At 38.1% G+C, this 27,930-nt stretch overlaps 1 protein-coding gene across 4 annotated transcripts in view; it reads left to right on the forward strand.

Moving 5' to 3' along the window:
* Window positions 1-27,930, forward strand: part of astn1 (astrotactin 1) — a 346,588-nt gene that overhangs the window by 121,113 nt on the left and 197,545 nt on the right. For all 4 annotated transcript variants that reach the window (XM_033982710.2, XM_033982711.2, XM_033982712.2 and 1 more), the window contains 3 exons: window positions 5,171-5,255; window positions 8,830-8,904; window positions 15,968-16,105. In XM_033982710.2, the coding sequence (XP_033838601.1) occupies window positions 5,171-5,255; window positions 8,830-8,904; window positions 15,968-16,105 (298 nt within the window). The remainder of the gene's footprint in view (window positions 1-5,170; window positions 5,256-8,829; window positions 8,905-15,967; window positions 16,106-27,930) is intronic.

Genomic DNA, 27,930 nt, shown 5'->3' on the forward strand with positions numbered 1-27,930 from the left:
ACTAGGGAATGTGAAATGCAGTGGAGAGTAGAGATTTCTGTCAAAGCTTTGGCCTGATTTCACATTGTGTGTTCTCAAATGGATTTTGAAATTGTAGCTCATGTGTTATCGATCTTACCATTCACTCACAATGCCCTTGAATGAAAACAAATACGTTCATGCAGTTTGTTACGTTCCTTTCTCTCTTTACGCCAATGTTACCCAAAGGACTATATGGAGAAAAATACAGTAAAGAGTTCTCTCTCAAGGCCATGAATTGTTGTTTTATTTCACAATTATTAAAACCAAAACTATTATTAATACACCATTTCCTCATGCCTGGAATTTTTGACTATAATGGCATTGAATTCTTAAAAAAAACAAAACGTTCTCAATCCAGAATTCACAACAAAAATCTGTCAATTTAGACCAATTCGCCATTTTCCAAAACTCCATCCAAATTGCTTGTCAAATCATGACTGCTGCATCCTTCTCTCAGACACATTTGATTCTGTCATTCAGCTGCAAAATTGGCCCGTGTCAAACATTTCAGCTCTTTTAGGACACATTTAACAAAATAGGTATTATGTTGGGAGCCACAGCTAGTGAATGCTGGCAGAGTGGCAGAGTGCGTGTTGGAGAGGCAGCCCAGTGATAGCGATGGAGAGAAGCATGGAGGCGTTTTTCAAATACCATTCAGGTGATGTTTGTATGAAAAACAACCTGCTTTAGTCCTTGAAAAACATCACACATGGTGGTAGGACAGGCTTCAGTGGTTTTCTTTCAAACTACAGGATCAAGTCACGGGCTTAGCATCCATGACCGACTCACAGCACACTGCAGGTGATGAGGAGGAATACACACGCAGCTTTAGAATGTACAAGTGAAGATGTGTTTTTGCGCTTTTATTTGTACTTTGAAGAGCGTATTAATGTTTCCAACTATTTTTGGAAGCATTTTGTTGGATGAGAACCATAAGGGCCTGGGTATGTTACATAGAGTGTATAAAGAAGTGGACTAAGGGAGTGTGACGTCAGCCATATCGTTTGGCTCCAGTCAAATGAAGCTCATCGAGGCTAGCAGTTATGGCGGAGAATTTGGAGCTGAGTTACATATTAGGAATTCCGACTGCAAGTATCATAGCAACCAAACAGCCAATCCATAGCGATCCATAGCAAAAGACAAAGTTTAAATCTGTCAACTGGACAAATCGTTGTAGGAGTGAAGACGTTTCACTGCTCATCCAAGCCTCCCCTCCCTTCAGACAGATGTAAGGCAGTGTCCAGCAGTAATCTGACCAGAACTGAAGAAGCGGCTTGGACGAGCAGCAAAACATCTTCACTTCAATGACTTGTCCAATTGACAGATTTAAACTTCGTCTTTTGCAACGCTAGCGGGAGTGACCTCGGGGGAAGAAGCCGCCTGATTTGTCTGTTATTAATGTTCATATGTTGATTTACGGACAAAATAGCAAAACACCAGGATCATGTAGACCAAATGAGGCGGCTCACTGCAGCAGTTGTGGAGAGAGGGGTGACAATTTTTCAATGTAAAGTGAATTGGACCCAGAGTCGATAAATGTGCCCATGATCACTTAATATTTGGAACATGGCTGCTAGCAGGTTAACTATGCCCATTTATATGTACAGTCTATGGTATGTTATCAAATTAGAGAAGTTGTTGGATGAGAACTATATGGATACAACCACCAGTGGCCATGTCAGACAGTATTAATATATTTGTTATGGTTACATCTGAGTTAAAGAAATTAATATTGATTGTTAAATGGACTCTAGGTGAAGACATGTTAGTTGATTGATAATTCTGATGTGTATCGAAAGCTATTATTTTATTTATTTATTTATGTATTGGGGGGGGGGTTGAGATATGTTTTTTTTTTTTAGCTTAATTCCAAGATGTGCCTCAAAGAAGTTAGTACGGCACGCGGCAAAACAACACCTTTGCCCTGTGCGTTTTCATTACCACCACATGCTTCTCATTTTAGAATTTAAATCGACTCTTTAACTCTTTTAGAACAGTTTAACTTTCATTGCCCACAATTTCCATTAGCCGTAGGATGAGTGATTTCTTTTAGCCTGGCAGGTCCTGACAGATGACCTTTTGCATTAACAGTGCATGGTGCGTGCAGCCGTGAGCCGGCGCCCTTCACTTGCCCCCCCGGCTGAGCATGAGTGGAGCATGTAGTACACGTTACCCCTGAGTGACCCCCCAAACCAAAGGTACAACCCCATCAATCAAACAGTACCAAGTCGAGGCCGCCATTACTCTCGGGAGCTGACAGCAACACAACAAAGAGCTGATGCTTGTTTTTAGCTAACAGACTTCACTTATCGAGCGGATGTCAACAAGAAAGAAAGCCTAGGTGTTTACTATGGAGGACCCATGGGTGCTAGAAATGCGTTCAAAGAGTTAAGGTTTAGAGTTGTGTATTTTCTAGTAGTTCAGGGGTAAATTCTGAAATTCATTCTGGAAATGGCGTTTTTGGATATGTTTTTTGTCAATTTACGATAACTAAAATAATCAGTCAACCCAATAATTAGATCTATTTGTGTTGTGTGTTTAGGTGTTTTTAAAATAACTGTTGTATTTGTGTAATTGATTGTCCAATACGTCCTGGCATTTCATCTTTATTTGTTTGCCATTGCCACATTCGTTTTCCCTTTTTGTATACATTTCCTTGTCAAAACCTGCTCTGATGTTACCAACGGTGTTACTTTCATCTAATCTGCTTACATCACATTTCAGACATGAGATAAAGATGAGATTTTGGGTGTGCATGTAAACATATCCACTGTTTGTTGTGGAAAATCTGTACCATTGCAAGATGGGGTTAACAATAACTCCTCCCACTAAGGTCCAGTACATACTACCTATTAGTTTTTGATTGATTCTTCAGTCTTATCTTTTTTTTTTTCTATATTATGCAAAATTCACTGATGTGAGATTTGTTATAATGTTATTACCTCATCAAACACATACATGGAGTTGTGTTTTTGTTGTAACGACTGACATGGGGACCAAAGAGACAGAACTCAAGGAACAGTTTAACAATGTTTATTTTACAGTTTTAAATGTGCGAATGAAGTTAGATTGAGAGCGAGGTTGTTTGCAGTAGTCCAGGAGTGGATCGTGGGCAGCGGGGTCAGAGATGAGGTGAGCTGGGTCGGAAGGTGTGAGGTTCGTACCGGTCGTGGAGAGCTGGGTCGGAGACAGAGGAGCTGAGTGGGTCCAGAGAGTGGGAGAGCAAAAACATCCAACTTAGAAATGAGTGGCAAAATGCAAAAACAAGAGACCGAGCCAAGAAGAGCTGTACCACTGTGGATACGCGGACGATCTGGCGGCGAGTGTCAGGTCCTGTCTCCCTTTGTCCTCCCCAGGTGCATGGGAGGAGCCCGAGTCTCCGCCCCAGCTCCAGGCTCTGACACAGAAGGGAGGAGGAAAACGGCACAAAACACAAGGCAGACTGGGATCTTGATAGTTGTTTCATTCACACGTTTACATTTTGTTTATTAGCGATCAACAATTCCAGATGTGAAATTATCTAAATGATTCCAGTGAAGGTGGATGGAGTTTAAAAACACAGTGGAGCATCTCATGTATTACCACATGACATCACCGGGTGGGGCAGAGTGTTTTCTGTTTGAGAGAAAGAAGAGAAGAAAATATGCAGGGTTTGTGTGTTAAACATGTGTGAATGAAACAAAACACAACTCCAGTTATGTTTGTGATGAGGTAACAACCTTGTAACATAGATTAGAAAACAGCGTAACACGAGCCCTTTAAGAAAGCCACATACCACAGCCTCAAATCATCAAGTGTCTAGATTTTGACTAGCCGTTAAAAGCTTTATCATGAGGGCAGTGGGCACATATTTAGTAGATTGTGTAATTATATTGGCCGTTCCTCTGGGAGTGTGTTGTCCTATTTGCTCAGCATTCAAACGGTTGCCTTAGGCTGCAGTGATAATAAGTGGATGCTGGTAAGAGCACAAGCCTAGATGAGCTCCGCTATTCTAAATAATGGCAGCGCAAGTGTCTATTCATTAGCTTAATGACTGATCTAATCACATTCTATTTAAGTAGGGGATGTTATCCACGGAAAAGCACCAGTCAGACAACACTAAAAACGTTCAAACACAGCTACCTTCACTGAATCCAATCAGACTTCACGCAAGAATAGTGCTTAAGGTTTGGGCACTGGACCGTACTCTTTTTACATAGGTTTCTGAGACACTTGTAGTACTAAAAGATGCTGTTCTTATTAATCTTGATTAGCCTTGTAGATAAATTAAGTTATCTAAGGGTGGTTCACATTTCTTTTTCATTTTACTATATTCTACATTATTTGTGGCTTGGGATCCAGAATACACATTTCTTCTATAATTTACGAAGATGTGACTCTGATCCCTGGTAAATTTCCCCATTTTTAATTAGGCGTGATTGACAGGTGAATTAGCCAATCAGGGACGTGCATGGTCCGTCTTTATCGGAAACAAAATTAATGAAAAAAATATCGCAGGGCTGAAAAACATGGCTGATTTCTGCAAATCAGTGGGCAAAGTACTAAACTCTAAACTAAACTATGATTTTATTTGTAAATTATAGGTGACCAATGAGCTCCTTCATTTTACATATTTGACATCTGTAAACCTCATTCCATGGGCTTGAAATGTAACGGGATATCGGGACCAGACTGATATCAGTCTGTATAAAAAATAGAGAGATATCATTCTGGATTCGCCAGGCTTCAGTATTTGAACTCCCCAAAAAATATGTACACTTTTAAGTCTGTCCACCACCCAAAATCACATTATACTTTTTCATTGTACCATTGTGAGATATATTCAGTGCCTTGGCAGAGGTTTTTACTTTTTGAGCTCTTTCTTTTTTTTCAGTATATAGGCTACTGCAGTACCTGAATACACACAGTATACCAACCTCACTTCTTCCTGCCTCATATTCCTTTTGTTGTCAGAAGTGCTTTTTGAGACCATATATAATTTAAACATCCCATTAACTGTAAACCAGCACATCAATGCACACTGATTAGGCTGTAAGTGCTTGTGTTTGCGCTGGCTCTTACGGAGGTCGCCCAATGAAGAGGAGCTCTGGGACTTGTGTATTGAATTAAAAAGACTCGACAGTAATGAATGATACTTATGTGTGTGCAGGAGAATGCCTCTGTCTGGACGGATACATGAGGGACCCTGTGCACAAGCACCTCTGTATACGCAGTGAGTGGGGACCCAACCAAGGGTAAGTGAGCAAGTTCTTATGCTGTATGTGAGTTCACTAATTGTCAGTGCAGGCACAGAAAGTACAAAATACAATATTACTTTTTTTTTGTAGTAAGAATAAGACAAGCAAACTGGTCTATGAGAGCTCTATGCACTTCTATTTCACAACTGTCATCACTGGTTTAGAAAGCAAGGTCATTGTTGGTGGGCAGAATAGCAAACTCTTTAACTCAAATATATTGTCATTTTACATAATATTCGAGCAGGAGTAAATCTTTTCATCCAAAGAATAAATTAAAAACATAGTCAAGCATAGAATAACACTTTTATGCTTTATTATGGGACATATTCCAACAAAAATATTGGCCCATGAAGTCCTTCTGATCATTTATTGTAATAGATGGGTTTTTTTTAGGCGAAGGTTTAGTCTCTTTTCATACCTGACAGTTTCGACTGCTCACTAGCGGTCTTCCTCAGAGTGGTCACATGATGTTGCTTTGGTGTGTCCGGTCAGCTGATTGAAACAGGTTTTGCCGCCATCTTCCGACCAGTGGAGGCAGGGCAACAGCACCATCTGTAGTCCGATTTCTTCAGCACAGTATCCCAGGTGTGAGACAGAAAAAAGGCCCCCTCGCCCCGGTTTAAAGTCCAGTGGGCACGTTTCCGTATTTCGATTGCCTCCTTAATCTAGCGACGATGTTTGTTGTCCTCTGTCTCAATGACATTTGCTCTGTCCCAGTTCAAAATGTGGATCTCTCTTTTACAATGGTCAAATTTGGCAAATTTGAGTTGCTTCAGTTCTGCTTTGTGTTTTGTTGTTCGTGTGCAAACCTTCGCTGTTTCCTTCACACACTCTGTCCTACGTTCCATATTTCTGTCTAAAAAACCTGTTTAAATCAGATGACTGGACACGTCACAGCAACATCACGTGACCGCTCTGAGACAGACCGCTAGTGAGCAGTCAAAACTATCAGGTATGAAAACAAACTAAACCTTGGTCTGAAAAAAGAATCTATTAAAATAAAAATACTGGCCTGTGATCATCTGCACTTCCTGCTTTTTTGGTTAAGAGAAATCATCAAGAACTAAAAAGTATCTTGTAATAAAACTGCTCATTGGAGTTTATCGTCACCATAAAAATTTCTTCTAATTATTACAATTCAGGACAAGAAATATATTGGCTCTAAAAAAAGCTTTTTTCTGGGCTTGTTCCCTGTAGCGACTCTCATAACCGCTTAATTGGGTTCACACCTGCCTGTTAAAAAGTCCTTGACATTTGGCTAACCCTCTCGGCCGCTGGTGCCAAAAACTCCAGGATGACCTCACGGGGTGACAGATAAAAAACACCTCTTTGTGAAAATAGGCCTAACCATTTTTGTTTCCTTTTCCAGTGTATAGAGCGGATACACACTTTTACCCATCCTTACCATTCCTACTTCCTCGTTGGGTTTTCTCTCCTATCACAACAAATAAAAATATAATATTTTTGTTGCATAATAAAGTTTATAACATTTTGTTCTAAACATCTTGCAAACTCCAGCATGGCTTGGCTACATTTAGCCTGTATGAGACAAAGATCTGTCGCTTTCACTTCACACAGAATGAGACAGTGGAGAAAATCCCAGCCTTCTGCTTATTTTCAAATCCTTTGCGAGACTTTCTGCATGCTCTGAATATTTTTGATGGTTTATTTACCTTCAGATTTTTTCTTCTTCTTTTATCCCATCCAGTAGTGCCCTTCTGCATGTGAATCCCCCTGGTGGCAGTGTGTGCGTATGACAGAGGGGCATCTTGGGGTGACTTAAATGTTTAATGACCAGCCCCTGGCGTCTCTTTCTCTTTGTGTAGGAGTTTGTTCAGAGCAGCCCCCATACCTTTTTTTCTCTCTCTCTATGTCACTCTCTGTTCTTTCTCTCTCTCCTGACGCCCTCTCTCCTCCTTTGCATTCTCTTTCATTCCTCTCTATCGTTTCTCTCTTCACTCGCTCTCATCTCATACTCTCTCCAGCCTTTTTTCTCTCTCCTTTCTCCCTCACATTCCCCCTCTCTCGATCCGCTCTCCCCCTCTCTCTCTCCCCTCTGATCTCTCCTTCTTTCTCTCTCCTCTCTGTCTCCCTACCTCTTTCCATTTCTCCTTTCCCCCTCACCTCTCTCACACGCTCTACCACCACTACGCCTCTCTCCTTTCTTTCTCTCCCTCTCTGCCCTTCTCTTTACAGCTTGTTCAGTCCCTGAGCTGCCAGTCTACATTAATCTCCATCATACTCGTCCTCTTTCACGACACACTCCCATTGGTATATGCCTATTCCCACTGTCTCCAGACTGACATGGTTTGCCATTTCACACATGTGAGCAGATACAAGCCAAAGCACAGACAAATAAATGCCACCACTGTATGTTTTTTTGAATAGTAAAATAAATAAATTATTATTTTAGATAGCAAATTATTATAGGTGTTGTATGATACTTCTTTTTTGGTGGGGGGAGCTTAACTATTTATTATGTATTTATTTATTTATTATACATTCTTCGTTATACATTGGAAAATATGCATTCTTACTCATCTGACCTGTAACTTGCCCTGCGTGACCTGCTTGTCTCCATGGAAATAGCTAAGAATGAACATTCAGGGCAAAGCGACAGCATTTCTATGAAGACAAGCAGTTGGTGCAAAGTGTACATTTAAGTAACATCAGAAATCCACATATTACTGTAAATAATTATAAGACTTCCCCTCAGACTAATCATGCATTTTCTTGTCTTGGTTCCAGTTATTTTGAAATCTAATTAAACTTGTACAATGATGTTTTATTATTATTATTATTATTATTATTATTATTATTATTATTATTATTGATATTAATAATTTATTTTATGTTTTTTTGTTTGTTTTTTGTTTTATAAAACACTAAATGTATTGGAGATAAAATGTTGCCTTATGCAGATCTCTGTATAATCCCTCAGGTGTGAGCTGTAGTAAAAGAAAAATTCTAATCTATCAACTGCACAAAATGTTGTAGTAGTGAAGATGTTTCGCTGTTCATCCAAACCGCTTCTACTCAGATTGGTGGTGGACACTGCCTTAAATCTGTCTGAAGGGAGGAGTTAACAACACTGAAACTAACACACCTGTTTACAGTTTCTGTTTGTAGGCTAGTCTAATGATCTACAAGTGTAAACTGTGCATGAAACATACTTAGCGTAACCATTCAGGCCCCTAATGGTTGCTCTCAGACATATCCTTCAGACGTCCACCAGTAATCTGACCAGAACTGAAGAAGCAGCTTGGATGAGCAGCAAAACGTCTTCACTCCTACAACCTATTTTGTCCAGCTGACAGATTTGAATTTTTCATTTCCTTGTATGCAGATCATTCATCGCATTGTTTCACTTCATTCATTCACAGTTCATCTTCACACTTATGTCCAAACTTCTAAATGACTTGGGTTGAAGGTGGAGCAGATCCGTGGAGTTCGACAAAAACATGCCTTGTAATTTTAAGACTTCAGATTAAGGGTCTGGCTCTACTGAAAGATTTACCACTTCTGCTTTGATTGAACACAGATTTATTTTCCCTCTTTCTTCATCATGCAGTCCCTGGCCTTACACCATCTTCCAGCGTGGGTTTGATCTTGTGATGGGAGAACAGCCCTCTGATCGCATTTTCAGGTAAGAGTGACTTCTGCTTGCCTCCTGCTGTTGCACAGTTTGAGTTGTGTGGAGGCAAAATCCTGGTACAGATACAGATGACGGCTGTTTCACCTGAATATCAAGTTTGTATATATATTCTTAGCAGAGGTGGGTAACGTAGCCAAAAATTTTACTTCTAAATAATATTACTAAAGTAGAGGTAGAAGAAAATGGCCAAGAAATGACTCAAGTAAGAATAAAAAAGGTAAGTACTAGTCAGTAACTGTAGGGACGTAACTTAAGATTTACAATTTAAAGTGTGCGTAAACACGGCATTAAATAATACACAAAAGCTTCAACATTTTCAAAGGATAGACATAATAACGACAAACTAAATCATATCTGAAGATCCAAAGAAGTGATGCAAGAAACTCACATTTTCAAATAATTTACTATAACATAACGTTTTTGTCATTTGTACACTTACTCACAATGGGAAGAGTAACCAAAGCCTTTACTCAAGCAGCAGAACTGTTACTTCAATACAAAAAATACTAAAGTAGAAGTAAAACTATGCCCCTAGAAAAATACTTTTGTGTGTATAAAGTGTATGAGTAAAATACATTAGTAAATGTAACTGAGTACTACCCACCTCTGATTATTAGTAGTTTCAAATTGCATCTACTTGTAATTGGCGCTTATCATTGATTATTTTTAAGATACGACATTTTAGACAAAAGTTTGAAGTACAACGCTCCAATACGAACAAAGAAGTATTAAAATAAATTTAAAAAACAAACACATGAAGATAGATTACAATGAACCGCAAACACATTTCTAAAGGAGTCTTTCCACATTTTCATAATAAATGTTTATGTTTCTGAAACTTTTGGAAAACCTCTCATACAGTATTTCCTCAGGCCTGTTGAAACCTTTGCACAAAAGTGTAAATATTGCTTATATATTACCACATTTCAGTATTTTCTGCACCTGATGTTTGCTTGTCTGCTCCAAACCACCTGTGACTTTTTTTTTTCCCCTTTAGTCAGCAACAACTTTCCCCAACAAAGTGCACACCGTACAAACTTATAGGGCCAGGAAAATCGCTACTTTAAACTTTGGATTTGTTCAGATAAACTTTTTTTTTTTACCTTAATGTACAGACAGTTGAGGGACTGTATATGTAAATGTTCTGAGAAAATCTATTTCCTTTATGTGATAGGCTCTTAGTAGTCAACGCACATAGTTGTAATGGACGATACCAGGCAAAACATCACAATAAAAAATATATAATTAAAAAACAGCAAAGGAAGAAGGATTTGATACGGTTGCGGCACATCTTGCACACGCAAAATGTATAAAATCTGTTCAAGGAGTTTCAGTTTCCTGTTTAAAGGTGCCATTTTGTGGACTGTGAATTGCTATGGCAACTGTGCTCATTTTTCATCTTTCTTTATCATATTTTGTGAAGCTCCAAAGAAGAAGCATCTCAATCTAAAATGTACCCTAGCAGTTTCAGACAGAGACAGCAGGCCGGGAGTTAACATCAGGAAGCCGCTGATACTGTGGACTCATTGTTTGGATGTGTCTGTTAGCACCAGAGCTTTTCTTATTCTGAGCGGTGCTGAGTCCTCAGACTGCCGCCACCCACCGCGCATCCCAATCTAAATGTTTGAATGAGATCGCTTAAACCAAACTTCTCAATTTTCTCTTGGATTTCAAACCAAAATAAAAACATGCTGCCATTATAGTTTTGATCCTGCCACAAAAAGGTCACAATCACTTCTACTTCTACCTGGATACTTGGACATGGTTGCATTAGGAGGAGCACCAGTGGCAGAATGGTCACGCTTAAGAGTTTTCTAAGTGAGAGCTGTTGGATTTCTTTGCTTTCATTGTTGGTATTTAAAATGCAGGGTAGATTTTCATGTGTATCTTTAGTAATGTTTGTGCTCAGCCAAGTCGGCACATCTCTGAGACAGTTCTGCAGAACTTTGATGTCGGTTTGGTCGTCTTTGGTGGTCGCTGGCAGATATATTTAATATCTGCAAAACAATGAAATGTGACATTGTGGTTTCTAAAAAAAACATTACCCAAGGGAAGCAAAGAGCCGGTGCTAATACAGCACCCTGGGGCACACCGTACGCTAAGGGACACACAGAGGAGTAGTACTGTCCTAGGTTCATAGAAAAACTCTTGTCTGATGGAGTGGATCAAAACCAAAAGAATGTTGTGCCTTTAATCCATAAATGTGTCTTCAAGATGCGGTGATCCACTGTGTCGAAGGCGGCTGATAATCTAAAAGCAAACTGCAGATTTCTTAGAGTCAACTATCACATGTTGTAGGTCATATAAAGGTTTACATTTTGTTCACTGTAAATGCAATAATCTAAACACAATAGTACCACTGACTACCTGTTCAAAAATTATTTTTTGGTACCGGCCCGGCCTCTCACAAGTAGCACATTTTCATTTTCTCACCTATGGTCATGAGCTTTTGGTTAACGACCGGATGGACAAGATCGCGGATACAAGTGGCCGAAATGGGTTTTCTCCACAGCCACCCTGCTGCACCCGTGACCCGGCCCCGGATAAGCGGAAGAAAATGGATGGATGGACATTTTCATTTATAGTATTTTGGAGTCTAATCTCAACTAATTGGATCACTCAAACATGCATGGATCACTAACAACAGAACATATAGAACAGAATAACAGAACTTGATAAATCCGGTAATGCCACTTCAAATTTTGCTCCTACGACCCTTTTTGTAATGCAGCTTAAACCCCAGTAATGTTTTGAGGCTTCCCCATACGTCTTGTTGTTTACTTTAGTGGGTATTACCATTAAACACAGAAGCAAATTAGAAACACAGAGAGATTATGATGAACCAAAGGGGAGGATGTATATGGGATCCTCCAGGGTGCATGCAGATAAATGCTCAGAGTCAGCGCTCAGACGCAGCTTAGCCCTAGCGTAGCATCTCAGAGGACCGCTGACATGTTTTTCCTCCCAACAACTGCCGTCTCCCGGGATCTTTTACTGTTTTCCACCTCCACTTTCTCTTTGGGCTGAACCAGATAAGTCATACGCTAACACAACGTTCCCCTGATGTCCATTATAGCGCTGGGCTTGTTAAGTGGCTGCTAATTTGTCCCGCTCTCTGCCAAATACTGCACGCTGTATCTCAGGGACTATCAAGAATTCAGTGTATATTCTCATTAGAGAGATGAGTAATTAGATATGGCGATTGTTCTGGAGAAGATGTCATGCAAGTTGAGCTACATTATATTTGACAAACAAGTGTGACGAAATGATATTTACCTAGACATGTGCTGACAAAAACATGGATATCTGAAGATTTTGTAGATTTAATATAATTTGCCACTATAAACTAGTAAACAAAACCCCTCTCCCCACATACTTTATTTTTACTCAATGACAGCCACTGCTTCTTCACCTCTAATACACTCATGTCATTTTGTGCGACTGTAAAAGGTGCTGTACCTGATTTTTACTATCTTAAAAACATGAAAAACAGAACCAAAGTTTTTCCTCACTCACCTGATGCTTTCTAAGCACCGTAATTATTCACCACAATGACTTTGAGAAGTGCTTTTCACAACTCTCAGAGACCAGAGCAGAGTACAGCTACCAACAACTAGCATGTAAACCATGCACTTCCTGATTATCAAACAATAAAATGCATTATAATTACTGCATTTTCCAGACCATAAGTCACACTTTTTTTCATAGTTTGGGTGGGGTGCGACTGATACTCCGATACGGCTCATATGTGAAATTATTAAAATGCCGTGCGAGGGAACTCTAAGCTTGTGTAGCAGTATATACTACTCCTGTACCACTGAAAATTAAAAATTTCAATATTACGGTAATTTAAAAGACATCTGAGAAAGACAGAATTTTTGTTCATGCCCTCTAAAAGAAAATCCTATTCTGCTGAGTTTGATGACAACCACTTAGAAGAGAAAGCGGAAAGCAGAAAGCCGAACTTCCTCCGGAGTTGGTGTTGTTCTCTGCAGATGAAGAATTCAATGAATTTAGTGATTTGGAGTGAGATCGAGAGTAAACTTGTTAGATTGTTTTTTATGCTTTAGTTATCTGATTAACTGTCAATATTACGTTAACATACCAGACACGTATTCAGTTGCTGTCTATGCTTCATGTATTCAGCCTGTTATTCTCTATTTTATCATTATAACTTGCCTTTAAAGATAAAATGTCTGTTCTTGGTGTCAGATTTTGTAAAATAAATTTCTCCAAAAAATGCAACTTATAGTCCACTGCGAATTATGCATTTTTTGGCTGGAGCGACTTATACTCCAGAGCGACTTATAGTCCGGAAAATACGGTACATGCAGCACAATATGACATAAAACATATTTATCTTCATGAATAATGTTTTGAAGTATGGTCTTTTTATTTATATGTAATCATGCGGGTGATGTGCGACCTCCAGAAAGTTGCGTACTGTACCTTTAAATATCATTCATAAGCTTTTTTCTTTTTTTTTTGTAGAGGTACACTTTTATAACAATTACAAATAATAGCTTAAAGTAATCCCAACTGTATATTTTGTAAATACTTCTTATTGTTATTGTAAGAAACTCCGGCTATGGTACGCTTATACAACACCACTTAATCAACAACTTTTCCTATGTACTTAATGCTACAAGCCCATACATATATACATACATTTCCAACACTAATGAATCCTTTGTGAATATTCATGCCGGCTGTGTAGCATAAGCATTCTATCCTTATTGTGTTTACGAATGATATCGGACCAACAAATCTGAAGAATAGTTTTATAGCTCTGGTTCCAGACATCTGCTGTTTACAGATTTATTACTGCCTTTTCTCTCCGGGGAGGATCTGCTACTGGCCCCTTTCCTATCACAGATTCTCATTTGGTATGCATTGCGTCCATTAGCACACGGTGTCCTTCTGCTCAGAGAAAAGAGTTATGCAAAAAGAATAACATTGCTGAAAGGTAAAATAAATAACCTCCAGCCAAGTTGACGCCATTATTCAGAATCATTCAAGCGCTAAAAAACATTCCTCTTTGAGAAATTGGCCACGTTGGCTTGACATGGTGGGGGACGGGGCCTTGATGAAGTGTCAGGTAAAAGGGACGCATACATCAGAGCGGTACTGGAGAGCGCTGTGGAACCAGAGCGGGGTTTCAAGTCCAAAATGGTGTGTCATCGCAACTATTTCTACACTGTACATGGCCTTGTGTGATTTGATTATAGATTGGGACTTCAAAACCAGTTCATCAGAGCCTTGACAGAAAAGCAGTGTAACAGTTTTAATATTTATGAATTTGGGAGATTATTAATGATATAACTAACTTCATTCCAATGCTGTGAATACGTAAAGTAAAATAAATACTTTCTCAGTTCACATTAGTCAACAATCAGTGAGTAGGTTAGAGCTCTGGCTTGCCCATGAAGAAAAACGGATTCTGTTACCACATAAAGCCAAAAAGTGAATAGTAGGGTTGCTAAAAGTAGTGAAAATCTGATACTAATTGATACAAAAACTAGCATCAGAAGTAGACACTCACTTGAGAAAACATCAATATTAAAAAACAAAAAAAAGCAACTAGTCTGAGGGATTACACAGATGTAAGACCCCATGGAAATATAAAAGAATCTATTCCTTATTATCGACAAAGTTTTACATTTTAGTATCATGACAACAGTAGTGGGTTGTATCAGTTCATGCCATCAATAACAAGTGCAAATTCCAAATGTACTTTTCAATATATTCCTCTGTTATTAAGTGAACACAAAAACTTTTTCACATCCCAATGGTAGAAAAATGTGAAAAAAACATCAGACGGATTTGAAAATATTTTGTTATACTTTCAAAATGCACGAGAAGCCTTTGGACAGGATATTTTCCATACAGACTGATCCATAGTGTTGAAGTTTTTAAAAAGTTGGTAAGAGTATAGTCGTCCGGAGTTGATATCTGAGCGAGCCCTTTGATCCCGGGGCTCATTGTAAACCTGTAGCCATAAAAGTTCTATCTTTCTGTTCTGTCCAGGAGCTGAAGTTTTGTCCTCTGTCTGGGCTGCCGTGCAATACAACATAAACGTTTCACTCAGCAGCTTTGTATTTGGCACCGGCAGCCTTGTTGGAAACAGAGCCTGAATATCAGCGAGTACCCGCACTGCCTCCAGAATGTGTTTCGGAGTTTTCTGGCAGTGTAAGAAAAGACTTTCAGCTTTTGTTCATGAAATGTAAGGGTGCTGCTTTCAAATTGGCATGTTTAAAAACTGCTTTTTTGTTGCTTATTTCAACCCTACACGACTATACTTTTTCACTATTCACTGTAGGTAATTCAAATGTGGGACTGAAGGACCACACTTAAACGCCATATGCAAAACAACATGGCTAGCTTTTATGACTAAACTCTTTGGGTGTCTTGAAAGGCACTGTACACAGAGTTTTTCTTATTATGAATAAACCTAATAGTGAGCTCACCAAACCCAAATTATTCATGGGTTTTAATTTCCTTTTTAATAGTCCTTGAGTTTGAAGACACCATTCAGATAACATATTTAGTTTAGTGAATTTTGAATTACTTTGACAACATTCCTCATTTTTCAACACCCTGAAAACCATGGATAAAGGCTATCTGAAAGTCCTACATCCTGAAACCTGAAATACTAATAATAATAATGGGTATACCGGCTTGTCACAGTCTGATCTCGTCATATTTGAGAAACTAACCGGGGTCGGACCTGGTTAGTACCCGAATGGGAGACTTCTGGGAATACCAAGTGCGGGACCAGTGGCAAAAACTGTTGTTGTGTCCTTAGGCAAGCTACTTCACTGACATAGCCTAGTATGAATGTGGTATGTGCGTAGAGGAGGTCGGAAAGGCCGATGGTGCACATTGGCAGCTTTGCTTTTGTCTAACCCAGGGCAGCTGTGGGATTGGAATGGTACTAGAACAAACAATACTTAACCATCATCAACCACGGCTTATCTCTTTATTCTTCTGACAGTATATTTTCTTTCTCTTTTTTAATACAATAACAGTTTTTATTGTTTATTATTTTGTCCAGATTCACATACACGTTGGGAGAAGGCATGTGGCTGCCACTGAGTAAAAGCTTTGTCATCCCTCCGGCCGAGCTCGCCATCAACCCTTCGGCCAAGTGTAAGACGGATATGACTGTGATGGAGGACGCGGTGGACGTGCGGTAAGGCTGTTTCTTCTCACAGTTGTTCCCATTTTCACCATTGTGGCTTATTGTGTAGGTCTGACAAAAATACAGCTACAAAGGGAGGCTCGTATGAAAGGCACAGTTTCTTTCCACTGCGGTTTTGAAGGCATTATGTCTATTTTGATCTTTTACTTTGACAAAACCAAGAATGATTGGGCTTTTTGGAGGCGGTAGATTTACACAGGTGTTCTCTTCAGTATTTTTATATTGCTTTTGAAATATTTCAGATGGCTACAAAAGCTTTTTTCCACATTCATTTTTTCAGTAAAATTTCTTGTATTCAAAGTTGGGACCAGGCAGCTTTTTGCCGCTGGAGCTCGATCTAGGGCCAGGTTATATGTCATTCATATTGCATCTTAGTTAAATTTGTATCTAAAATGAAACGAAAAGTGAAGAAATATCCTTTTACCCTTGTTTGAAAGATACACCGCAACATTTTATTAGTTTTTATCATTATCAAAATTATGGGTCAGTTGGGACCAAAACACCCAAGCAAAGTTAGAGTAAAGCTTTTGAGAGGCTTTCCTGTTGTTTCTCCAGAGTTCCCAGGAACACTTTTGTCCTGAGGGATGTTACTCAGACTGTCCTGACACTGGATCTGATGACCCTACCTGTTGTGCTGCACTGAGATTTTTGTCTGAGCTTTCTATTATTATTGTATTTTTATGCAGAGTCATAGCCACAACAGCAGCAGTAGTATTACAGTTACTTCTGACAGCAGGGATTCCACACTATTATTCAGTCAGTGTGTCTCCTCTCTCTATGCAACCCCTCCCAACTCTGGTCAAAGGGATTGTGTCTCTGCATTTACATTTTGTTTGCCTCTCAGGGGACCACCAGTAGCTGCATTGATGTGCATGATCGGAAATATGCTCGCTAGCACAAACAACTTCTGCCTACAATATCACTCTGTCCGGGAGTGCACTGCAACATCCCAAACATAATGGAAGTCAACCGCTGACAAGTTCACCAGGCTCGATACAAGCAAATGTAACTGTCAGAAGCACCGGGAGATGGGCAACTTCATCTTTACCATGTCTTTCTCCAATATAATCACTTTTCTCACTTTGGCATGAACTAAAAAAAAACTACCAAAACTGTGACCAACTGTTGCTTTAGTTAGAAGTTCTGGTTGTGGTATCAACTGAGTACTAAGCCTGAAACATTCTTGATTAATTCGTTGTTCATAATGATTTTGACAGGTAATTACCATCTTTTGGTTCAACAATTGGTCTGTTATTAAGATGATACTTATATTTTGTTTGTTTTAGATTGATTTGTTTATAAAAAAATATATACCCTTAAAGATCCCAAAATTATAGCAACTTCCTCATTTCTCATCCAGCAGCACAGTTAGTATCGTCATTAATATGATATAATTCCCTTTCTTTTTATCTTTTGCCTACATGGTAACCCTGGAGACACAAGTTCCACCATAGCTTTGTGTTAAAAGCTTGGACTTTCAGGTCACCAGTTGCTGCTTCAAACTACTTAAAGTGCAGCTCAACTTGTGTGAACTTAGGCTTAACTTCAGGGTGAGTGTGACCTTCCACATCTCCAGAAATATATCCCAGAGGCCATTTCATTAAGTCTGCCTCGATGTCCACGTTAAACGACTTGATTAGCAGTGGCTGGTCCAAAGGTTAAAACAGGTTTTTGGCCATAATTCAGAAATGTAGTTAATTGGGATACATTTCCCTGCTCATTTGTATCAGGCTAAAGCGATGATGTGGTGACATTTTACATCCAGATTCTCAAAGGGCAGCTTTAGTATCCTGAGTTTTATCGATATACCTCTCAGAATATTACAATTCATTATTCTTTCAACTAATCTTTGTGGTATAGCTTCTTTCTGCACAGTTTAATTGATTTGTACCGAAATAAATGTACTCAAAAGACTTTCAGATTGGTTTAAAATTGATGTATGGGGGCGGTCAGAGCGTCTTTAAAACTTTTGAGGATTCTGGGAGCTACAAGAATACATGGTGGATCATTGATTTTAACATTTATATTTTATACATAATCAGGAAAAAATTGATTCTTTAGACACTCAAAGTTGGCTTACGATAATGAATCAACAAAACAGGCATTTCAAATACAAGATTAGCTTTAAAACAACTTATACTTAAATATATTATATAAATACTTGATATTTTAGAAGAAATTCATCTCAATCGTGTACACAGATTAAGAGATTTCCATAGATAGAATAGATCCGTTCCCTCAAACGCTTTTGCTGTGCATTTTTTCTAGAGGCACTGTAAAGAGCTGTGTACATTATTCATATTGACAGGTCCCTGATTCTTGCACATACCATTTATTAAAGGCAGGGCAGTAAAGGAAGGCAGCATCACTTTACATAAATGCCACTATTAAACATTTATAAGCTGTATATAAGCGTTTATTAAATGTTTAAAAACTGTTGCTATAACTCGCCCTGGTTACTGCTATACTCAGAGGTGTATGGTGAAACATAGCATACATTTATTAAACCTCCAGACTGCTGTGCTACTTGCAATAATAATATATCAACTAATACATCTTTTGCCATTGTGGATTTGTCCACGTCTGACTACTGCGTATTAATTATTGAATGTAATAAAGTATGTATGGACTTTTACCATCAAGTCCATAAATATGTTATTTCAATTCTATACATACAAATGCCTCCAGGAAGCATTTTCTTTTTCGTGTACTTATGTCAGTAATAATAGACCAGTGATGATATTGGTGCTGCTACGATAACATATTTTAAAGTTCAATATATTGCTGAAGTAAATATATAGGATAAATGATAATATGGAAGCTAATTTATGCTACTGACACAACAACCCAAGAACACAGTTAAACCACAGAAACTAGTCTAAATCTATAATATTTTTATATAAAATTATGAGCTGCAATACACAACAACAGAATGCAACACTTTAGTCAACCTTTTACAGCTTAAATCAGGGCTGTCCAAACTACGGCCCAGGGGCCAAATGCGGCCCTCAGACCAATTTTTGTTGGCCCTCATGCCTCCTCCTAAACTGGCCCAATTGATCAGGAAGTATTTTTTATTACAGACTGAAGAGAATCTACCCCTATAACCTGAATAACGTCACATTGCATTGTGACAGAGACCTAAAAATAATCTTCCAAGTCTTATTAAAGGTAGAATGGCTCTGTTAAACCTGTGTTAAATGCACTTTTTGACTCTTGTATCTTATACTTATATCTTATCATAATGCCAAAAATACCAAAAATGTCCCAGTAGTGCAAATAAAATGTACACACCATAAATACTGACCCCAAAAATATATTGTATAAATATATATATATCATGTATTGAACGATAAGTCAACATCACAGGCCTAGCTGCTAATGGTGCATAGTCCAGCAAGCCAAACCTACAGTTGTTTCTTATACTCTTCAAAGACCAGGCCTGGTAAAAATATTGGCACATTTTCCAATCAGAGAAACGCATGGTCTGTGTGTCCAAAACAAAGTAAAAACAAAAGTTGGTGATTTTCTTTTATGGCTCACTTTATTTGTTATTAGTCCTGTTTGTTGTACAGGCCTGGAAGTTTCAATACAAATATCGGCCAGTAAGCTAAAAACAATAATACCTGTTTTAAACCTCAACTAACACAATCGCCTTGGGTTTGTACTTTCTCCAAGATAAGCTCTTTTTACTGCTCAAACATTGGGCTCGTAATATGAAATAGATTGTGGTTGTAGGTGTGAAAAAGCTTTAGCGTAAATGTAATTGATCATAATATACAGTGCACATTCACCACAATGGGATGGGTTTGCCCCTGTCTATCCTTGGTTATGTCTCATTACCTCAAAGATTGCCTCTGCTGAACTTTTTCTGCCTCGTGGCCGCTATAGCATTATGACTCAATCAAGCTAACATGGCATCTACGAACAGGTCGTTTACAGAGAGCACATTAGCACTTAGCATAATTAGCGGTGTGCATTGTCTTTTATTGTATGCCGGGACATGCCCTTTCCACAAGTTTAGTGTGCACAAGCGTGTCTGATGCAGCTCTGATTCGCCAGCGGTTATTTGCCCTGTGAAAATGATGTCAGGTAAAATTAGTTCCACACAACTGAATGTCCACATCATTGTTTCTCATTAGCGTTAACTCTGTGGGCTTCCATAATTTCACTAACGGGCTATTCCCATTCCACTTTTAATCAACATGAAGAAAAAAAATCTACTCAGGTTAAAGGCGCCGTGACTGTTTCATTTTAAAATGGTTTGTCGCGGTTCAAAGTTATTCTTCTACCTTATGCATTCCAATCATCCTAATTATTCACTATGATGAGTTTATAAGCTCTTTAACACCTCTCAGAGACGACGCAGAGTTTTGCCGTGACAGTAAGGCTAACAACAGCTAGCATGCTAACGCACACTTCCTGATTATTAGACAATAATGTCACACGGCAGACGGCACACAAGACAAATTATGTTCAAATCACTAAAAAAAAAACATGTAAATGGACAATGCTAATGCCCTAGCCATTGCATTAGCATCGACTTTGTTTCCATTTCACAAGGACAGTGCTAACGAGCTCTCCGTCGGCTCTGTTTTCAATTCACTTTACATTGAAAAATTGTCACTCCTCTCCTTGTAACTGCTCCAGTGAGCCTCGTCATTTTGGTCTTTGGTCTTGGTCTGTCCGTATTGACTTGATTCAAAATATGAACATTATTTACAGACAAATCAGGTGCCTTCTTTCCCCGAGGTCGTTCCCATTGCTAACGCTAATGGGTTTAATTGACCTACATTGCTAAGTACCCGCCCTGTGCTAAACCTGCGGTGCGGGTAGAAAAGGACGATACCTTCAACAGCCTCGCTCTGGATTGGCTGTTTGGTTGCTATGATACTCACGGTCAGAACTCCAAATGTTGATCTCCGCTCCAAATTTGTCACCATAACCGCTAGCCTCGATGAGCTTCATTTGTCTGGAGCCGAGCACTGTGGGTGACGTCACGATCACTTGGTCGATACAGGTTTCAGTACAGGTGCTTTAATAGGTTGTTTTGTCTTATATTTGCATCGCTAACAAATACTTTGAAGGTTGCTGAGTGAACATTGATTTTACCCTTCTTCACGTTTTGCATTCGTATTAGCGCTCAAGTCCCCTACCTGCTTAGCTGCTTGTGCTTGTAATTGCTGTACACCATGTCAAATGATTGCTTCATGCAGCATTTTTTTTTTAGTAATTCAATTTAAAAGCTTGTGTAGCATTTTAATAAACAGAGTGTCTCCAGGGCCTTAAACGTGGCGACGTGGTAATGTGGTAAATGATAAAGAATGAGGCATGCGACGGGAGAATTGGAAAGGCATTAAAAGAACAGTGTCAACATGACTTCTGCATCCAAATTATGTTGCGGAGTTGGTTTTGAAATGATGGTTTTCATAGGTTTAAAAGAATAAATATGCAGTATATTTTTGTATTTCTGAGCTGAAGTAATGTTGTGTAAAGTAGCATAATTTTGTGTGAGAGAAGATGGTGCACAGGGAGAAGGCTGTAATGAATACTGATTAAAATTAATGCTTTATGTAAATCAAATACTTTAGCTTGTTTGGGCGATTAAATGTTTCCTTCAGTTTTTTCCTATTATCCGCATAATACAATTTAAAGGTTCACTGTGCAACTTTTCTGTCTTCATGGAAATGTTTATTGCTTTGTAATATTCCACAGAGCCGATACCACTATATAAAGACTTATTTGATAAAAAGTAAGATAAAATAAATAATAGATAAAGCACTGACACCTCCATACAGACCAACAGGTAGCAAACCCAACCATAAAAGTTACACAGTGCACCTTTACATTGTCATATTTTAGCTTCATAGATGGCAATATTCTCATAAAGCCAATGGCACCTTGAACGCTGTTGTAACTGGACATTTTGGCCCTGAGTGCTTAATGTCCAATAGAGTGTAGTGACCTTTGCTTTAAGTGTGAAGTGCAATTAAAAACTATCCTGCAGGCTTTTTACACTTGGCACCAAACCATTTTATTAACTATGTTTGTTATTCATGCTAAGTGACTTTTATTTCCACAAATTAGGCTGCACAGGGCATGCTTATGGTGGAGCGTGTCATTTGTAAACGCAGTATTTGTACACACACAATGAAACGACCATTAAAGTTACGTATACATGCGATGAATAATGCATACAGCTCCTACACACAAACACACACCAGTCTGCACAGCTTTGATCAATATAAATCAATGAACCACATGACATTTATACTGTGTTTAATTATTTCATTTTGTGTGCTGTTGATTGCAGTCCACTAAACAAGAACCATTTCAGACACAAGTTATTATTTTAATGCTGCATTTTAAGCTATAATATACAGTGGAAACTAGAAATGTACATTCACAATATAAAAAAACCCCAAAACAAAACACATATATTCTGAAAAAAAATAAATAAATAATAATAATATAATAAAATATAATAATAATAGTGATAATAATAATAATAGTAGTGATAATAATAATAATAGTAGTGATAATAATAATAATAGTAGTGATAATAATAATAATAGTAGTGATAATAATAATAATAATAATAATAATAATAATAATAATAATAATAATAATAATAATAATAATAATAATAATAATAATAATAATAACAATAATAATAACAATAATAATCCTGTCATTATTTTGGCATTGTGCAAATAGAAATAATTTTGGTAATCCTAATTGACCTAAAACAGAACAAAGTGTTGTCTGATTTCATGTCAAACAGTGAGGGGGAAAAAAAGCATATACATCTTTCTATATACTGTATGTAAATCTGATTTTAACTGTACAATCAAATACATAAAACATCAAGCATTACTGTGTCCTGTTTCCCCCACCCTTGTATGCCCGCCACTGTGTCATTACATCAAGCTCTTATGAAAAAATAATGTACAAACTGCTTTTTCAATGTCAAGGCCATGCAGGATGAGCTGCTGAAGCTGAAAATAACAGATCTGACTTTATTGCTTGACAGTGGGATCAGAATAAGGGATTTTCTACTTATTTTGTGGTAATCTACATGCTTCCAACTAAAGAAAATATACAGTGAAACTCGACAGTTGACCTCAACAAATAATAAACTATGTTAGTCTAGAATTGTCACCAGAAATAATGTCCCCTGACAACTGAATCTGAGTTGAGAGTAATGTGGAATTAGCAAATTTACAAACGCCCTTAAACTGTGACAGATTATTATTTTATATTCTGGAAGCCACTTAAAGTCTGTCGCCCCAACCCTAGACGACTAGCATAACCTTGTCTACCTAGTCTTTGTCACGAATTACACTGCGTAACAGACTTCAAATGGACAAATCTGACAAAATATGGGAGTATGTTTGCCGTGTTGCAGTTTCCCTTCTACGCTCAGAAAGATGACCTCATGTTTTGCTATTATCAGTGGGTTTTTTTACATTCATCATGCCTCAACAGCCATCTTTAATAATATCTTTTAAGTCTCCTTTCATCACTCTGAGACTCTAACCATGTTTTGTTATCTACGATCTGATGTTCTCTTGAGGGCTGCTATACCCAACCTCTCTAACTTATTCCCCAAAGCTTTGCGTTTGTTTACGACGCCATGTCTGCCATTTGATCCGTGTTTATCTTCTATTTGTTAACTTCATGGCAGGGGAATTATATCGACGAGCATATTCGGATCTTATAATTCGCTAGTTGTTCGTGTGTTGTTAAATTGACTTAAAACTGTATACATTCATGTACACCTTGCCATTGTTTAGCTCTTTGTGCTAATGGGGGCTGTAATTGATGCTCTCTTAACAGTGTGACAGCTGCCTCCAACGAAATGCGCACTTTACAAACAGGTAGTGCTTATCAACCATTCATTGTGTGCCGCTTATCTAAGAACTGACAGCGCTAACAGCTGTATTTATTTGCCTTCAGTAAAGATCAGATGTATTCGAGGCATTTATTTTGTACCTGGATATCACACATCCAGTGTAAATGTCACTGTGTATGTTTTAGGTATTTATTTGTTTGCACTTACCCCTGAAAAATGGTCGGGCGGGATTGCATATAACTTTTCTCTGTGGGAGGTCCACCACCTGCTCGTCTCTATGAAGATGTGCAGATTTTTCTAGCTTGTCTGTGGAAATTGAAAAGGCAAAAAGCTAAAAATAAAATAATACACTGAGCTCTACGGAAACAGCATTTTAACCCCGTGATACGACGCCCCTGAATGTATTTTTATTTCAACAGTTTTACTTCACCAGTCCAGGTTTATTGAGCATATTGTGATAGAACTATTCTCTAATGCACTAGCACATCGCACTATTTAAATGAACCGCTAACTTAAATGTCTCTGTGGGGCTCCCTGTGTCAGTGTCACAGGTTATATAAGTGGTCTATCTCAAATTAAACACATCCAATCAATACTAGAATAAAAGCATTGGATTAGAGCACACACTTTGAAAGCTATTACTCCTGTGGCACTGCATTTGCCTTTATCTGCCGCGTCTGACACACAATTAAAATGTTTATCTGCTCTAAGTGATGTCACTGTTTCACTATCAGATTCCACAACAACGTAATCAGACTTTGCCAATACACAGCCTGGTACCTGAAAGGGCTGCATTACTGATAAATACATACGGACAACATGGGAGGGAAAAGGGTTGTCGGTTGAATCTCCAGACTTAAATTGTCATCACAACATTGCATTACTGTCTTTGTCTGCAGTGATCTTTGGCCACAATGACCCCCCCACCCCCAATGATAATTATAATAGGCAAAAATGACAGTAAATATAGTAAGTATTGAATCTGCACATGCAACATTGTAACCTCTCCTTGTAGGTTTTTATATTTATCATCAAACAATAGTAAAAAAAAAAAAAAACACTGCAGCTGCCCAGAGTTTTATTCTAGATCACATGTGTCAAACTCAAGGCCCGCGTGCCAAATGCGGCCCTCCACTTCATTTTATGTGGCCCTCAACAGGGTAAATTAAAATGTATGATGGTCTTAAAAAGTCATTTTTTCAGGAGATACACAGTTACACAGCCATATTTTTACATCTAGGCAAATGCATATGCAATATTTGTAAGTTGAATAAGTAATAAATACAGAAACAGTGAATTAACCAGATAAAAAAGTAGTTAGATTTATTTTTCATCTGGCCCTTTGAGAGCAGCCATTTTGCTGATGTGGCCCTCGGTAAAAACTTGTCTGACACCCCCGTTCTAGATCAAACTCATTTTTCTTTAAAGGGCTCATATTACGGTATTTTCTGATCGTTGTTTCCTCATCAAAAACAGTTCTGGAGTTGTGTTTTGTTTAGCACAAAAACCTTGCAAATGTCGAATGAGTTATCTCAAACAGGAAAACACTGTTCCACTTTGTGATGTCATGTGGCTATACAGGAAGTGCTCCACTGTGTTTCCAAACATTGGATTCATATGGCACGTGCAAAAATATTAAACATGTAAAAATAAAAAAAATACAGTAGTACAATTTAAATTCCAAATTCTGTGTAAAGTGCTTTTGTTTTCAGGGCTTTTGGGTTTGAATAATAGTTTAAAGAAATTATATAAGAGGACAAAAGAGATTTAAGCCTCTTGCCATAGTTCACTGTTTATATATTTATAACCAATAAATAATAATAATAATAATAATAATAATACGTTTTGTTTTGATATGGGACTATTGGAACGTCAACTGCACATGTGCTGTACATTTTTGCATGAATGTTTTATATAGAAATAGAACTGTTTTTAAGAAATAAAACTTAAGTAGAAATACTCTATACTCCATACATCTTCATTAGATTGATTTGGATCATTTCAGCCCTGGAATTGCCAATCTGAACTGAACTGAATGGAAAAGGTAGCTGTTAACTTGAAAACTACCACTTAATGACATCACAAGGTGGAACAGAACATTTTGAGCTTTGGAGATGTAGAAAGACTAATAGGACTACTAAAGGATTGCATGTGCGAATGAAACAGAACACAGCTCCAGGAATGTTTTTCAGGAGTTAGCAACATTATAACACGGCTTAAAACTCACAGTAGTCCATTTTGCGTAATATAGGACTCAGCCCAGGCTTTCAGTGCAAAATGTATGTCTAATTTACTCCACCATTATCTTTACTTAGGCTGTCCACTGCCATCCAATGCTATGCCCTGCCACAACTATTTTGTCCCATTTCTCTTAAACAGCGCATGGAAATAGATTTATTTTCCAATACGTCGCATTTATCAACCTCTGCCGCACCTTCACAGATAACAATACCATGCCTATTTTTTATTTGATTGAGCAATACAGTTCCAGCAGGTCAGATAATAGTTTTTCCTCTCAGTAGGTGGAGAAAAAAGCTGTTATGTTCTTTTACTGTTGCCATGAACGCCATTCATTTTGAGATTTAATAAAGTTATAGCCTGTGGCAGTTATCGTTGCAGCTGTGAACATTTTTTGTCTCACCTTTATTGTACATTGTGTAGAATGTACAAACAGTGTGACAGTGTGTAATTGCGGTTGCCAGATAATTCAGCATTCACGCTTGCTGTGTGTTTCGTCATCTGTTCAGACTGTGTTCAATAGGCCTCCTCTGAATAAATGGCAACAAAGCAATGAGCAATTATAATAGAAAAAAAAGGTTTGTAGGATAGCATCAAAACAGGAAGAGAAGTTCACCCTTGCCGTGTGAGGACTAGGGAATTGTGGGTAAAGATTGGTATTTGAGGACGTCAGTTTCATTGCAATCCTATTTTAGAAGTTAGTGTTTATCTAGTAGCAAAGCAATCCTTCTCTGCAAGACATATACTGTGTTCAAATGCAGGAAAAACGTTGACCAAATGCATTGTTGTCCCTCTGGCAGATAGTCCACTTAGTGACCTTGCACACTGGATGGGGGGGAGTTATCCTTGAATACAAAAAATGAAGCTAAAAATCTAAATTGTAGAAACGAGCAGCTGGAAGCAAGGTTAGCACACTGGATTTTAGCAATGTTTTATCTCTGGAGTTGAGTACTTAGCATAGCAATAGTGCCGGTCATAGCTTTTCTAATGAGGATTGCACTGAATGAATTAAACATGAGCATATTTGTGATTCATGAAAAGAGATATTTCTTTTATTAAGTTAAACAGCGCAAGGTGCTATGCCACGTTCGCTGTTGGTTCCTCGTTTCCCTGCGGACTCATTCAAACATGATCCCAGGGAGTTTATGTTCACAGCTAATCGCGCGTTGCTCTCAGGAACTGTTATGTAATTCATTTCTATTATCTGCCGTGTTTGAAAGTGAGATAAATGTGTATGAAATAATAACAAACTCAAATACTGTAGAAAAATATAATTTTAACGCGACGCAGGTGACAAATTTTAGACAGTGAGAGATGCTCTGTAAATCATCAAGGAGGTAGTAATGAAGGCTTACAAAGATAAAGATATATATTGTAAAAGCAGCAGGTAGGGTCCAATTGAGGTGAACTGTTAGCATGCTAGTTGTTGTTAGACTGCGAAACTCACTGCCCGTTGTGAAAAGCACTTATAAAGTCATCCCAGTGAATAATTAGGAATCTAGGAGTGGTTTTGGTACAGCATCTTTGCAAGAACTTGATGGGAAGCTGTTGAAAACTACCTCTTCATGTGCATTTTGATCTTTGGAGATGTAGACAGACTAATAAGAAAAGGTTTACTCAAGCTAATTTGTCTACTTTTTATAGGAATTGGACAATCACTTTGAGTATCATAATATAATAAGGATGTTCAGTTTAAACTTCTGCGAAAGAAAACAATTTGAAA

The sequence above is a fragment of the Periophthalmus magnuspinnatus genome, chromosome 17 (genome assembly GCF_009829125.3).
Source record: "Periophthalmus magnuspinnatus isolate fPerMag1 chromosome 17, fPerMag1.2.pri, whole genome shotgun sequence".
NCBI classification, from domain to species: Eukaryota; Metazoa; Chordata; class Actinopteri; order Gobiiformes; family Gobiidae; genus Periophthalmus; species Periophthalmus magnuspinnatus.